The sequence below is a fragment of the Bos javanicus genome, chromosome 2 (assembly GCF_032452875.1).
Source record: "Bos javanicus breed banteng chromosome 2, ARS-OSU_banteng_1.0, whole genome shotgun sequence".
Lineage (NCBI taxonomy): Eukaryota > Metazoa > Chordata > Mammalia > Artiodactyla > Bovidae > Bos > Bos javanicus.
The window spans coordinates 76848235-76865168 of record NC_083869.1 but is presented as its reverse complement, the minus strand read 5'-3'; the positions used below and the strand labels follow the sequence as shown (position 1 = coordinate 76865168).

The 16934-nt window shown below is 39.8% G+C and overlaps 1 protein-coding gene across 1 annotated transcript in view; it reads right to left on the bottom strand.

Moving 5' to 3' along the window:
• Nucleotides 1-16934, bottom strand: part of CNTNAP5 (contactin associated protein family member 5) — a 1042386-nt gene that overhangs the window by 150661 nt on the left and 874791 nt on the right. The window contains exon 18 of the mRNA XM_061440248.1: nt 2817-3056. Coding sequence (XP_061296232.1) covers nt 2817-3056 — 240 coding nt within the window. The remainder of the gene's footprint in view (nt 1-2816; nt 3057-16934) is intronic.

Sequence of the window (16934 nt, the reverse complement as noted above, 5' to 3'; positions counted from 1 at the left end):
TGCATTTAGTGTAGCTGAGAAATTTTGTCTATTCCATTTTATTAGCATATTATGGAGTGCTAATAGTTGTATAACTTTGTAAATATAGTAAAAAAAAAAAACTGAATTGCCCATTTTAGAAGCATACATTTTGGGTATGTAAATTACATCTCAATAATAAAAAAGAGAAACACACAAACAAAACAATAAAAAACCTTACATATTTGAATCCTATTACCACATTCTTGTGGTAATAGGATGAAATTAGGGTCAAAAAGTGTAAGTCACTAAACCAATATGACTGTCAGAGTTCTCATGTGTTAAATGCAATATTACTTCTTCCTTCATACCTTGGCATAAGGAATAAATGCTGCAGTATATAAGTACTAGCTAATTTGTGATTATTACTTGTTTATATCCAGATCTGAAACATAAAATGGGTCAATAGATGGTGGTTCTAGGCCAGTCACTGGTCACGGACAAATGGCCTTAATTTCACCCTAGATATTTCCAAGATTTGCATCTCCTAAAATATACATGGAAGGTTAGCATAGAAGCCTCCTCCAATAGAGAACAGCCTTGTCCAGGACCATCTTGGACCTAAGTGTTCCCATTTCAGTCCAAACCCACATTTCCCAGAGTCAACTGATATGGCTCAAAGATGTGGTTAGAAGGTTCATCTTACATACTTTGCAACTACAGAATATAAAGGGAATTATTTCCTTAGATTTATGAGATGGGGAGAAAGTTCACAAATAGTGAAATATGAAGCAAGCTGAAAAGGCTAAGTACATATTTGTCCATTTTTCTTATAGATCACACTAAAATGTAGGAAGAGAGCACAGCAGATATTTCAACAAATACAGTCAAAAGATGCAGTGGCATGGACAGAAGATAATGAATAGGAGTTGTTTCAGAGAAAGGAACCAATGGGAAATTAGGCTAAATTTAGAGTGAGATGATCTATGAGATGTTTGAAAAATGTCTCTGGAGAAATGCATAGAGTTCTATCATTTTTCTTTATATTTTATTTTTTTCCCAAACAAACACTTGGTTATAGATCTTGTAAAATAATGCTAGCAGATTTTAGGGACTTGGGCTTGATAGTGTTTATTCTGCTTAGTGTTATTTGCTTCTTCTAGTCCATGGGGTCACTAAGAGTCAGACACGACTGAGCGACTTCACTTTCACTTTTCACTTTCATGCATTGGAGAAGGAAATGGCAACCCACTCCAGTGTTCTTGCCTGGAGAATCCCAGGGATGGGGGAGCCTGGTGGGCTGCCGTCTATGGGGTCGCACAGAGTCAGACACGACTGAAGCGACTTAGCAGCAGCAGCAGCATGTAGAGCCAGTCTAAGGATGACATTCCAAATTTCAGGGGAAATTATTCCACAGACTTCCACCAGTGTTAAAACCCAGAAGCTGACATGAACAGCCTACCAACACAGGACCTGCTTTAGTTCAATCCTCCATGCAGGCCTGCCACTCTGCTGGCCCTAAAATTTGTATCGGTAATTTTCTCCCAAGGAGCACAACGCTTTCCAGCAACAATAAGCAAATGATTCAAACTAACTGGGGAGGAGGCCAGCGTCAATGAATGAAAAGCTTAAATTACAGTCTTTTAAAAAGAACATTGAGCGTTGTTTTTTTTTTTTCTATTATTTTTAAATTCTAAGAGTAAGTTGAATGAAATAAAACACTGTTTGTTACTGGTGCTTGAAAGATGTGTTTTCATGAACTGACAAGAATTATTTGCAATTCCTATCATTGTTTGTATGTAAATGGTGTTTCAAAGTGATTAAAACATTTTATTTTAATAGTTTAAATGCTGCTCTTGAACTAATGTTTACATTCTTTGTCCAACAATCTTTATTTTCCATCAATAGAATAAACTTTAGAAGATTCTGCAAAGATTGATAGCAGACCAAATCGTTTGTCCTTCTAGTTGAAAAACACTAGGTATTGATACTGAATCGTGAATTTTTATAGTTTGTAGTCAGTTTTAATTTATCTAGAGAATTTACACCATAAGCATCAGTCCTTGTTCAAGTGTGTGTATCCAACATGATTAGCTTTTCCCAATGAAATTAATTTATAGGATTAGGAAGGGTACTAGGGCAGGGGTTTTGATGCCTGTGCTCCATTCTTAGCCACCTAGGAACTAAATGTGAATCCCTGGGCAAGGCTTTTAAAGCCTCAGACCCCACTCATGTCACCTGCAGAATTGAGAGATTTTATTTTTTTAAATACATGATATGGATTTTATTAACTTACCTATACTCTCCCTATTGTAAAAATGATTCATGATGGCTTCAAGGTCTCTCAAGGTTTTCCAGGGCTAGATTCTATGATTATTTGATCACATTTGTGGATGAAGAAATTGGAATTAGGAAAGTTAGTACAACAGAAATGACAGTCCACCTCTCCCAGGGCTCAGCTGGCTCTAGGCCACATCAAGTGTGTTTTCCCGTTACTACCTATCCTATTCAACTGTACTGCCAGGATCCACAAACATGCTGCTGCTGCTGATGCTAAGTCGCTTCAGTCATGTCCGACTCTGTGTCACCCTATGGACTGTAGCCCACCAGGCTCCTCTGCCATGGGATTCTAGGCAAGAATAATGGAGTGGGTTGCCATTTCCTTCTCCACCACACACATGAAGGATGTGTATATGAATTATGTTGAGAAGCAATCCAGAGAGTCTGCAGAGAGGGAAATTGAGAGAGAGTAAATGAATGTTTGAGGACTCTCTAAGGGCATGAGTTTCCTGTGACATGAATACAATATGTAGGCACTAAAACACAACCTGTGGGGAAAACATAGATTTCTATTGTACCTTTTTTGCAAAAGGGTCCTTCATATGGTGAACTGGTGCAATCACAGAAGTATCCACTGTGCTTCTCCACACACTTGCCCCCATTGTGGCAGATGCTGCCATAACTGCTGCAATGGCCCGGGCATCCTGGCCGAACTCCAGACGTGACTTTTGCCCTCTCCTCCAGGTCCAGTTTCTGCCCATTCAAGTGTAAGGAGCGTATGCATCCTAGGAAGCCTTTCTGTCTTGATGATGTTCCCCCTGAGCCGTGAAAAATAAAAGGAGAAAAAATATTAGGTACAGTGCTCACATTTTTGAGGTTTAATATCCCCAAAATGATAATACTTAATTAGTAATCTGTTAGCATGATGTGTTGGACTTTTCCATTAAATTTTCCAGTGAGAATTAGGAATTCAAAGAACCTGGGGAAAAGGGCATGTGTTTCCAGGCTGGAAAAAGTACTCCCCCACTCAAAAAATAAATAAATAAAATAAAAAACTATGGTTCATGTGGAATCCTCCACTTGACATGTTTAACATAGAAACTTCAGATGACTGGACTCCTTGCAAATGAAATAAAATGTATTCTTCCTCTAAAGTGATGTGAAAGTTTCTCACTTGTGTCTGGCTCTTTGTGACCCCATGGACTACAGTGCATGGAGTTCTCCAGGCCAAAATACTGGAGTGGGAAACCTTTCCCTTCTCCAGGGGATCTTCCCAACCCAGTGATTGAACCTAGGTCTCCTGCATGCAGGAGGATTCTTTACCAACTGAGCTAACAGAGATGCCCCAGTCTTTGTCTATAGCAGACATTTATCTGAAGGTGAATGCACAGAGTGGGACTGTCCCTCCGGCAATGTTAGAAGCAAGCTGTTTGGCGCACTGTGTTAGAAAAGGTAACAAGCTTGGCAAAGCTTGGGCTCCTCTGGTGGCTCAAAGGGTAAAGAATCTGCCTGCAATGCAGGAGACCTGGGTTTGGTCTCTGGGGGAGGAAGATCCCTTGGAGGAGGGCATGGCTACCACTCCAGTATTCTTGCTTGGAGAATTCCATGGAGAGAAGAGCCTGGTGGGCTACAGACCATGGGGTCATAGAGTCAGACACGACTGAGCACCTTCCACTTTGTAAAGCTTATGCAGCATTGTGTCAAGTACTATAAAGAGATGGATGTTAGGACCAGACAGACATGGCATCAAACTCCATGCCAATAGCCATAAGACCTAATGACAATAATGACCACATAATGACTGAATCCCCTAAGCCTCAGCTCCTTGATCTCTAAAATAAGAATCAGTCTATTTCATGTGTTTATTTACAAGGCTTAATTAAAATTATGGAATATGCTACATCCTTAATCATTGTGCTTTTTTCTTGAGCCTCACAATGATTAGAACTAGTAGACTGTGTGTGTGTGCATGCATGTATGTGTATATATATCTCCCAGTGATTACCCCCAAATCATTATTTCTTCTTCTGTAATGCAGAAAAGAATTGCAACCCAACTTTCTCCTGAGGGTACATCTCGAAGGCTTCAGAAAGAGTTGCAACGCTTGTTGCAAATTAATCAGGAACAGAGGAGATTCAAAGTGACAGAGTGTTTTGTCACTGTTGGAAACCTAGAATTCTACCAGCCTAAACCAGAGGATATAAGAAAAATGTGTGCAGAGAGACAATAAGCCAAGGATTAAGCCAAATTCCATCAGTAGTTATTGATTTGGTGTTGGGAATTCTGGGAGAGTTCAGAGAGGATACAGAGTCAGCCTGTCCTTACAAAACACAAATTCTATTTCAAGTTCAATGCTTTGGCCTAAAGCCCATAGAAGTGGAAAAATGGAGGACACATTAAAGTCTCCAAGGTCTACAGAGTGTCCTAATGGAGAAAAGGTAAGTTGGAAAACAATGGCGGTAATGAGGTGGTATTTGTTTATTGTATAAATCATCTCTCCTTTCTGAGCCTCATTTATTTGTAGTCATTCATGCTATAATTTTATTAAATCCTGGTCCAGCAAGTGACTCAATAAAAATATATTCATATCAAAGTGGATACAAATATGAATTCTAAATATGTTATCTCTGACCAGGAATATCACAATAAATAAGAAACAAAGCTGTAAGTTAAATAAATGAATATATAATGTGAATAAAAAATCTGCAAGCCTGGCAGGGTAGACAAAATGTTAATTAGCAATAGGGTTGAGGGACTTCCCTGGTGGTTCAGTGGCTAAGACTCCCAACTCCCAATCAGGGATACAAGGTTCAACCCCAGGTCAGGGAACTAGATTCCACATGCTGCAACTAAGACCTGGTGTAGCAATATAAACAAATAAAAATAAACACATAAAAAAGATTTTCAAAAAGCAAGAGTTGGAAGTGGGGAGAATTCTGCTATCTCTGAATCACACCAGGTTATCAGATCCATAAATATATATACAGTATTCACTGGCTGCTTCTGCAAGATTGAGACAAAATGTTTCTAAAGAATTAATCTAGTGTTTTATTCTGAAGGAGTGATAGAACTCCACTCTGTTTTCAGTTCTGATAAGTGATACCCAAGCAGGCCAGAAGGTCAAACCCAAATTGCTTTCTCCTGTCTGTCTCAATTTTAGTGAGTAAATCTCCTTTTAACCACAAGATAAATCAATTATAAAAACAAGCAGATCATGAAGAAAGGTTCATTATTTCTTTCCTAGAGATGGTGTAGAATAAAGAGAGGAGACTTGATGTAGGCAAATGTTTTGTTTTATTATTCCCCTTATTTTGTAGTCACTCCCTGTGGTGGATTTGTATAACTCTTCATATATCTTGTTAGTGGCATTTTTCTTCTAGGAAGAGATGGAGAATGCAAGATCTATTACACATTTGCTTGTGTGTGACTTAGTCAACACGTTTATAAATGAAGAAGTGGCTAGGGTGGTGTTTCTAGCAGAAATACACTCCTTGGTGTTTGAGACATATAAAGTATGGTGAGAATGACCCGAAATAAGGGGTCATTTCAATTGCAGATGCTGGTAAAACACAATGACACAATGAATATGAACCAAATTGCACAATGAATTAAATTTCCATTTTCGCCTGGCTGCTTTTTATTCTTTAAGAGGGAGAAAAACTAGAGGTTAGGCTCCTTTTTCTTATGGAGAGGTAATATTGTAGACTAAGAATAGAGTGCTTCAAGAAAGATGCTCCCCACCCACACAGTCATGCCCAATCAGGTGGTAAGCACACTCCCTTTTCTGACAAGGTCACCTATTTTGTGTTGTGTTGGTGGAGGTGTGAATCTTTCCTGAAACTTGAATACTGTACAGAAAATGCTGCCACAATCTTCACTCCCCTTTCTCACTCACAGTCCTTCTCCCTCAGTCCTGTCCTATTCATCTGCACCCTTAATTATCTCTGGATCCATCAGCATCTCTCCACACTAAGAGCCACAGTCTTGAATTCTTCTCACCCTCACTTTAATTTCTTAAACTGAGAAAAGCTGGGACCTGGGATGATCATTTGCTGCAGTGCTTGCACCCGGAGAAATGTTTCCTCAAGCAACAAAATACAAAGAAACTGTAAGGGACTGAAAATACCTGTGTGTGTTCACAATTGGGGCAAATTATGGATGTGGGTGTGTGCTCAGTCGCTCAGTTAGGTCTGTCTATTTGTGACCCCATGGACAATAGCCCATCAAGCTTCTCTGTCCATGGGATTCTCCAGGCAAGAATAATGAAATGGGTTGCCATTTCCCACTCCAAATTTATGGACAACAAGATACAAAAAAACCCAAAAGAACCTAACTCCCACTTCTGAAGAATCAGAACAGGATACTGTACATGCCCCCTGCATACAACACCATCTATTCAATTCAGTCACTTCACTGTGTCTGATTCTTTGTGACCCCATGGACTGCAGCATGCCAGGCTTCCCCATCCTTCACTATCTCCCAGAGTTTGCTCAAACTCATGTCCATTGAATCAATGATGCATCCAACCATCTCATCTTTTGTCACCCCCTTCTCCTCTTTTCCTCAGTATTTCCCAGAATCAAGGGTTTTTCCTACGAGTCAGCTCTTGGCATCAAGGCCAAAATATTGGAGCTTCAACTTCAGCCTCAGTCCTTCCAGTGAATATTCAGGACTGATTCCACCTAAACCATCCCTCTGGCCTGACTCCTGGACCTGTCCCTACCCTCACCGCATATAAGAAATCAGCTAGATCTCTACTCAGGAAGTGAGCAAGGGAACATACTACTTATTCTCACTCTCTCCTGCTACAGCAGGAGACCCAATAGATACTTGTTTAAATTTCTTGTGGGTGCTGTGCTCAGTCACTTCATTTACATCCCACTCTTTGTGACCCTATAGATAGATACACACTACTATTTATAATAGGTAACCAACAAGGTCCTGCTGTATAGCACAGGGAAGTACACTCAATATTTTGTAATGACCCATAACGGCACCCCACTCCAGTACTTTGCCTAGAAAATCCCATGGATGGAGGAGCCTGGTAGGCTGCAGTCCATGGGGTTGCTAAGAGTCAGACACGACTGAGCAACTTCCCTTTCACTTTTCACTTTCATGCATTGGAGAAGGAAATGGCAACCCACTCCAGTGTTCTTGCCTGGAGAATTCCAGGGACGGGGGAGCCTGGTGGCTGCCATCTGTGGGATCACACAGAGTCGGACACGACTGAAGCGACTTAGCAGCATAACAGAAAAGGATATGAAAAAAATATGTATGTGTATAACTGATCACTGCTGCACACCTGAAACTAACACAACTTTGTAAATCAACTATATTTCAATTTAAAAACAAAAAAGACCATTCCCTTATTTTGGCACTGGGCTTGGCCCAGAGTAAATAAATAAATAAATATGAATAAATTTATTCATTTTTTTATTTATTTAAAAGTAAATAAATAAATAAAAAAATCTAAAAAAAAACCAAACTAAATAAATAAATAAATAAATCTGAAAACCTGTTAAAAAAGCTACTTCCCTGATTGACAAAGCTCAGCTGCCCTGGGATCAGTTCCTTTACGACAAGATAAGAACTGTCCACCTGGCCCCATTCCTTACCAGGACAATTTCATTCTTTCAGACTGCCTTTCTGGCCCTTGAAGGTGTTTGAATTTTCAGCTGTTGCTCTCATATATTTTTAGCTTATTTATCTTTTTCTTGCCTAGAGTTTACTATAAAGTTGGGAGAAGAACAACAAGAAACATAGCAATAAAAAGAAGTTATTCTTAAAGTAGCTGAGAATTATGTTTCTGATGCTTGCACTTAATCTAGATTAAGCAATGTGTTTAAGAATCAGAACAATGCTTCTAATTCTAAAAAAAAATTCAAACATACTTACTATATGCTAGAAACTGTATAACTAACTCATTTAATATTCATTTGGAAAGAAGAAATTCTTCATATTATTCACATTATAGAGTTGAAGAAACTTAGTGACAAAGACATTGCTTTGGCCAAAGTCAAGAATCAATTCCAGAGCCAGGAGTCAGACTGGGATCTCTTGACCTTCAACGCCTGGATACCTTTAAAGCCCTAAAAATCCTAAAATGAGCCATTTGATTAGACTATTTTGAAATGGAGTGGGGATGTATGGTCCTTCCTCCCCCTCCCCATGTCCTCTGCCTGCCTTTGTCTGTAGAAAAACCTTAGTCACAGAATAAATTTAATCAGAGAAGTGAGAAGATGCAGAAAGAAAGGAAATCAGTCAAACAGGACAAAATAATAGTTTAGCCACTAAACAAAATCAAGGACCTTTAGTTCCTTCTCAGGGTATATGATAATATTCTAAGCCATACCCTATGAGCTGTCTTGTACATACTGAAAGCCTCACCAGCTGGAAGTTTACTACATGAAGACCAGATTGTAGCCATTACCTAAGTTATCACAGTTTGGAGAACTGGTCCCAAAGAAATGGGAACAAATCTACCCAGAACTGAAGATACTTTTACCCAAAACAATCAAGATGATGCTAATCAGACCACTACATGACCAATTTCAAATGACTGTCAGAACTGACTGCTGTTTTTGCATGTAGCCCCCTCCTTCTGCCTATACACCCCTGAACCTCTCCTTTAAAAGTTGTTGAGCACTGATTGTCACTTTGGACAGGGGTCTGTCCTCTCCCCAAGTTGGCAACCTCCAAAACAAAGAAAACTTTCCTTTCTACCAACTTTGCTCTCCAGTATTGACTTTCAAGCAGTGAGCAGCCAGACCCCACTTTTGGTAACAGTTTGGGTCAGTACTACAACTAAGTGCTGCTTCCACTTTCTTCTTCTCATCTCTTCCGTGGATTCTCCCACCAAGTAGTATACACATGTGCATTTATTCTCTCTTCCATATCAATCTTCTGGACAGCCTAAACTATTAGTTCACCAGCCTACATAGAAGCAATTTTATATGAATCTCTTCTGTTGGCCCTTGGTATTAAGTGTCTTCATTATGATGATGTTTCCTTGGACTGAGTATGAATCAACTCTTAAAAAGGTTACCATCATCATTCTAAATCTGTCTTAGAAAATTGCCCTGTGTCAGCTCAACAAATGCTCATTGCTTCCAGAAAAACATCTCAATTCCTTGTACCCTCCCTGAACAAGAGCCTCTGTTTCTCTCGTGTGTGCCTGCAGTCTGGATCACACACATTCAAATAAAACTCCTTTGCTGAGGACCTTTTTTCTGGAACAACATTGAATGTGCCAGGTCAGGGTCCTGTTTCACAAAACTACGCAGTGTCATACTCTCCCTCTCACACTTTCTCTCTCCTTGAACTTGGAGCAGCTGTTATCTATACAAATTACTTTGCCTAAAGTCAAGAATTAAGTGTAGATGCATTACTACACAGATTTCAAATTTTTCGGTAGCAGCAGGTTTAGCATGTACTTGTTAAACAAAACAAAGCAAAACAAAACAAATGTGCTAACCATCAGTGACTTTTTCTTTTGTTCCTGCGCCTTCAATTGGCAGAATTCAGGTACTGGAAGGAAATCCTAGTGGAAAAGACCCTGATGCTGGGAAAGATTGAAGGGAGTAGGAGAGTGAGACACTCATTTTAATTCCAAAAATATCATTTCCTTAAGGATAAGGCATGTGTCTGTTTACCTTCTGCTAGAAACAGAAATTGCTTGCTTAGGAATCAATAAACACACACTAATACAGGTGGCACTAACTGGATGTCTACAAAGTAAAATGGGGATTTTGTTGTTTTTGTTTTTCAGTTGCTCAGTCATGTCCGACTCGTTGTGACTTCATGGATTGAAGTGCGCCAGGCTTCCCTGTCCTTCACTATCTCCCAGAGTTTGTTTAAACGCATGTCCATAGAATCGGTAATTCAATCCAACCATCTCATCCTCTGTTGTCCCTTTCTCCTACTGCCTTCAATCTTTCCCAGCATCAGGGTATTTTCCTATGGGTCGGCTCAGCATTAGGGGGCCAAAATATTGGAGCTTCGGCTTCAGCATCAGTCCTTCCAATGAATATTCAGGATTGATTTCCTTTAGGATGGATTGGTTGGATCTCCTTGCACTCCAAAGGACTCTCAAGAGTCTTCTCCAGCATCACAGTCCAGCATCAGTTCTTTGACACTCAGCCTTCTTTATGGTCCACTCGCTTTATGGTCCATGACTAGTGGAAAAATCATAGCTTTGACTATATGGGACCTTTGTAGACAAACTGATGTCTCTGCTTTTTAACATACTGTCTAGGTTTGTGATTCCTGTGTTGGGAAGATCCCCTGGAGAAGGGCATGGCAACCCACTCCAGTATTCTTCCCTGGAGAATCCCATGGACAGAGGAGCCTGGTGGGCTACAGTCCATAGGTAGCAAAAAGTCAGACAAGACTGAAGTGACTGAGCACACAGCACAGGTTTGTCATAACTTTCCTTCCAAGAAGTAAGTGCCATTTAATTTCATGGCAGCAGTCACTTGTCCACAGTGATTTTGGAGCCCGAGAAAATAAAATCTGTCACTGTTTGCATTTCTTCCCCATCTATTGCCATGAAATGATAAGCCTGAATGCCAAGATCTTATTTTTTGAATCTTGAGCTTTAGGCTAGTTTTTTCACTCTCCTCTTTCACCTTCATCAAGAGGCTCTTTAGTTCCTCTTCACTTTCTGCCATAAGGGTAATATCATCTGCATAGGTGAGGTTATCTGATATTTCTGATACATATGATATTTCTCCTGGCAATCATGACTCTAACTTGTGATGCATACAACCAGGCACTTAACATGATGTACTGTGCATAGAAGTAAGTAAGCAGGGTGACAATATATAGTCTTTTATTTTTTTAGATTTATTTATTTTTTAGTAAATTTATTTATTTTAATTGGAGGCTAATTACTTTACAATATTGTATTGGTTTTGCCATACATCAACATGAATCCGCCATGGGTGTACATGTGTTCCCCATCCTGAACCCCCTTCCCACCTACCTCCCCCACCACCCCGTACTATCCCTCTAGGTCATCCCAGTGCACCAGCCCTGAGCACCCTGTATCATGCATCGAACCTGGACTGGCAATTCATTTTACATATGATATTATACATGTTTCAATGCCATTCTCCCAAATCATCCCACCCTCTCCCTCTCCCACAGAGTCCAAAAGACTGTTCTATACATCTGTGTCTCTTTTGCTGTCTCGCATACAAGGTTATCGTTATTATCTTTCTAAATTCCATATATATGCATTAGTATACTGTATTGGTGTTTTTCTTTCTGGCTTACTTCACTTTGTATAATAGGCTCTAGTTTCATCCACCTCATTAGAATTGATTCAAATGTATTCTTTTTAATGGCTGAGTAATATTCCATTGTGTACATGTACCACAGCTTTCTTATTCATTCATCTGCTAATGGACATCTAGGTTACTTCCATGTCCTGGCTATTATAAACAGTGCTGCAATGAACATTGGGGTACACGTATCTCTTTCAATTCTGGTTTCCTCGGTGTGTATGCCCAGCAGTGGAATTGCTGGGTCATATGGCAGTTCTATTTCCAGTTATTTAAGGAATCTCCACACTGTTCTCCATAATGGCTGTACTAGTTTGCATTCCCACCAACAGTGTAAGAGGGTTCCCTTTTCTCCACACCCTCTCCAGCATTTATTGCTTGTAGACTTTTGGATAGCAGCCATTCTGATTCTGACCAGCGTGAGATGGTACCTCATAGTGGTTTTGATTTGCATTTCTCTAATAATGAGTGATGTTGACCATCTCTTCATGTGTTTGTTAGCCATCTGTATGTCTTCTTTGGAGAAATGTCTATTTAGTTCTTTGGCCCATTTTTTGATTGGGTCGTTTATTTTTCTGGAATTGAGCTGTAGGAGTTGCCTGTATATTTTTGAGATAAATTCTTTGTTCATTGCTTCATTTGCTGTTATATTCTCCCATTCTGAAGGCTGTCTTTTCACCTTGCTTAGTTTCCTTTTTTTTTGTGCAGAAGCTTTTAAGTTTAATTAGGTCCCATTTGTTTATTTTTGCTTTTATTTCCAATATTCTGGGGGGTGGGTCATAGAGGATCCTTCTGTGATTTATGTCGGAGAGTGTTTTGCCTATGTTCTCCTCTAGGAGTTTTATAGTTTCTGGTCTTACGTTTAGATCTTTAATCCATTTTGAGTTTATTTTTGTGTATGGTGTAAGAAAGTGTTCTAGTTTCATTCTTTTACATGTGGTTGACCAGTTTTCCCAGCACCACTTGTTAAACGGATTGTCTTTTCTCCATTGTATATTCTTGCCTCCTTTGTCAAAGATAAGGTGTCCATTGGTGCGTGGATTTATCTCTGGGCTTTCTATTTTGTTCCATTGATCTATATTTCTGTCTCTGTGCCAGTACCATACTGTCTTGATGACTGTAGCTTTGTAGTAGAATCTGAAGTCAGGCAGTTTGATTCCTCCAGTTCCATTCTTTCTCAAGATTGCTTTGGCTGTTCGAGGTTTTTTGTATTTCCATACAAATTGTAAAATTATTTGTTCTAGCTCTGTGAAAAATACCGTTGGTAGCTTGATAGGGATTGCATTGAGTCCATAGATTGCTTTGGGTAGTATACTCATTTTCACTATATTGATTCTTCCGATCCATGAACATCTATTACTGTCTTCTTTGATTTCTTTCACCAGTGTTTTATAGCTGAGTGCCAAAGAATTGATGCTTTTGAACTGTGGTGTTGGAGAAGACTCTTGAGAGTCCCTTGGACTGCAAGGAGATCCAACCAGTCCATTCTAAAAGAGATCAGTCCTGGGTGTTCTTTGGAAGGAATGATGCTAAAGCTGAAACTCCAGTATTTTGGCCACCTCATGTGAAGAGTTGACTCATTGGAAAAGACTTTGATACAGGAAGGGATTGGGGGCAGGAGGAGAAGGGGATGACAGAGGATGAGATGGCTGGATGGTATCACCAACTTGATGGACATGAGTTTGATATGAACTCTGGGAGTTGGTGATGGACAGGTAGGCCTGGCGTGCTGCAATTCATGGGGTCGCAAAGAGTCAGACACGACTGAGCGACTTAACTGAACTGTACTGAATTGATATATAGGTCTTTAGTTTCTTTAGGTAGATATATTCCTAAGTATTTTATTCTTTTTGTTGCAATGGTGAATGGAATTGTTTCCTTAATTTCTCTTTCTATTTTCTCATTATTAGTGTATAGGAATGCAAGGGATTTCTGTGTGTTGATTTTATATCCTGCAACTTTACTATATTCATTGATTAGCTCTAGTAATTTTCTGGTGGAGTCTTTAGGGTTTTCTATGTAGAGGATCATGTCATCTGCAAACAGTGAGAGTTTTACTTCTTTTCCAATTTGGATTCCTTTTATTTCTTTTTCTGCTCTGATTGCTGTGGCCAAAACTTCCAAAACTATGTTCAATAGTAGTGGTGAAAGTGGGCACCCTTGTCTTGTTCCTGACTTTAGGGGAAATGCTTTAAATTTTTCACCATTGAGGATAATGTTTGCTGTGGGTTTGTCATGTATAGCTTTTATTATGTTGAGATATGTTCCTTCTATTCCTGCTCTCTGGAGAGTTTTTCTTGACTGATCCCTTTTGCTATTTTGAACCAGTCCATTGTTCCAATGTCCAGTTCTAACTGTTGCTTCTTGACCTGCATACGGGTTTCTCATGAGGCAGGTACTGTAGACTGGTATGCCCATCTCGTTAAGAATTTTCCACACTCTGCTGTGATTCACACAGTCAAGGGCTTTAGCATAGACAATGAAGCAGAAGAAAATATTTCTCTGAAATTCTCTTTCTTTTTCTACCATTCAATGGATGCTGGCAATTTGATGTCTGGTTCCTCTGCCTTTTCTAAATAAAGCTTGAACATCTGGGAGTTCTTGGTTCACATACTGTTGAAGACTACCTTGAAGGACTTTGAGCATAACCTTTCTAGCAAGTGATATGAGTGCAATTGTATGGACCTTTCTACCACGTGAAATGAATACAATCACAGGGTAGTTTGAACATTCTTTGGCATTGCCTTTCTTTGGAACCAGAATGAAAACGATATTTTCCAGTCCTGTGGCTACTGCTGAGCTTTCCAAATTTGAAGGCTCATTTCAAATATTGAGTGAAGTGATTTAACAGCAAAACTTTTAGGATTTGAAATATCTCAGCTGGAATTCTATCACCTACATTAGCTTTGTTCATAGTAATGCTTCCTAAGGCCCACTTGATTTCACAATCCAGGATATCCACTTCTAAATGAATGATATCATCGTGGTTATCCGAGTCATTGAGATCTTTTTTTGTACAGCTCTTATTCTTGCTACCTCTTCTTAATCTCTTCTATGCCTGTTCAGCTCAGTTCAGTTTCTCAGTTGCATTCAACTCTTTGCGACCCCATGGACTGCAGTGCACCAGGCCTCCCTATTCATGACCAACTCCCAGAGTTTGCTCAAACTCATGTCCATTGAGTCAGTGATGCCATCCAACCATCTCATCCTCTGTCAATCCCCTTCTCCTCCCGCCTTCAATCTTTCCCCAAATCAGGGACTTTTCCAGTGAGTCGGTTCTTTGCATCAGGTGGCCAAAGTACTGGAGTTTCAGCTTCAACATCAGTCCTACCAATGAATATTCAGGGCTGATTTCCTTTGGGATGGACTGGTTGGATCTCTTTGCATTCCAAGGGACTCTCAAGAATCTTCTCCAACGCCACAGTTCAAAAGCATCTATTCTTTGGTGCTCAGCTTTCTTTATAGCAACTCTCACATCCATACATGACTACTGGAAAAAACATAGTTTTCACTAGATGGACCTTTGTTAGCAAAGAAATGTCTCTGCTTTTTAATATGCTGTCTAGGTTGGTCATAACTTTTCTTCCAAGGATTAAGTGCCTTTTAATTTCAAGGCTGCAGTCATCATCTGCAGTGATTTTGGAGCCCCTCAAAATAAAGTCTTTCATGGTTTCCACTATTTCCCCATCTATTTGCCATAAAGTGACAGAAAGAGTTGACTCATTTGAAAAGACCCTGATGCTAGGAAAGAATGAAGGCAGGAGGAGAAGGGGACAGAGTATGAGATGATTGGATGGCATCACCAACTCAATGGACATGAGTTTGTGTAAGCTCCGGGAGTTGGTGATAGACAGGGAGGCCTGGCGTGCTGCAATCCATGAGGTCGCAAAGACTCGGACACGACTGATCAAATGAACTGAACTGAACTGATTGGACCAGATGCCATGATCTTAGTTTTCTGAATGTTGAGTTTTAAGCCAATTTTCACTCTCCTCTTTCGCTTTCATCAGGAGGTCTTTAGTTCTTCTTAGCTTTCTGCCTAAGGGTGTTGTCATCATATCTGAGGTTATTGATATTTCTCCTGGCAATCTCGATTCCAGTTTGTGCTTCTTCCAGCCCAGCGTTTCTCATGATGTACACTACATATAAGTTAAATAAGCAGGGTGACAATACACAACCCTCATGTACTCCTTTCCCAATTTGGAACCAGTCTGTTGCTCCATGTTCAGTTCTAACTGTTGCTTCCTGACCTGCATACAGGTTTCTCAGGAGGCAGGTCAGGTGGTCTGTTATTCCCATCTCTTGAAGAATTTTCCACAGTTTGTCATGATCCACACAGTCAAAGTCTTGGCATAGTCAAAAAAACAGAAATAGATGCTTTTTTCTGGAACTCTCTTGCTTTTCCATGATCCAATGAATGTTAGCAGTTCGATCTCTGGTTCCTCTGCCTTTTTGAAATCCAGCTTGAACATCTGGGAGCTCACAGTTCATGTACTGTTGAAACCTGGCTTGGAGAATTTTGAGCATGACTTTACTAGCATGTGAGATTAGTGCAATTGTGCAGTAGTTTGAGTGTTCTTTGGTATTGCCTTTCTTTGGAATTGGAGTGAAAACTGACCTTTTTCAGTCCTTCGGCAACTGCTGCATTTTCCAAATTTGTTGGCATATTGAGTGCAGCACTTTCATAGCATCATCATCCAGGATTTGAAAGAGCTCAACTGGAATTCCATCACCTCCACTTTGTTCATAGTAGTGCTTCCTGAGGTCCCCCTGACTTTGCATTCCGGGATTTCTGGCTCTAGGTGAGTGATCATACCACCATGGTTATCTGGGTCGTGGAGATCTTTTTTGTATAGTTCTTCTGTGTATTCTTGCCACCTCTTCTTAATATCTTCTGCTTCTGTTAGGTCCATACCATATCTGTCATTTATTGTGCCCATCTTTGCATGAAATATTCCCTTGCCATCTCTAATTTTCTTGAAGAGATCTCTAGTCTTTCCCATTCTATTGTTTTCCTCTATTTCTTTTCACTGATCACTGAGGAAGGCTTTCCTATCTCTCCTTGCTATTTTTTGGAACTTTGCATTTAAATGGGTATGCCTTCCCATTTCTCCTTTGCTTTTCACTTCTCTTCTTTTCACAGCTACTTGTAAGGCTTCCTCAGACAGCCATTTTGCTTTTTTGCATTGCTTTTTTGGGGGATGGTCTTGATCCCTGTCTCTTGTATAATGTCATGAACCTCCATCCATAGTTCTTCAGGCACTCTGTCAGTTCTAATCCCTTGAATCTATTTGTCACTTCCTCTGTGTAATCTATATCTGTTAGCTCCTTACTGTTTCTATCTCTTATTATGCCCACCTTTGCATGATATGTTCCCTTAGTATCCCTAATTTTCTTGAAGAGATCTAGTCT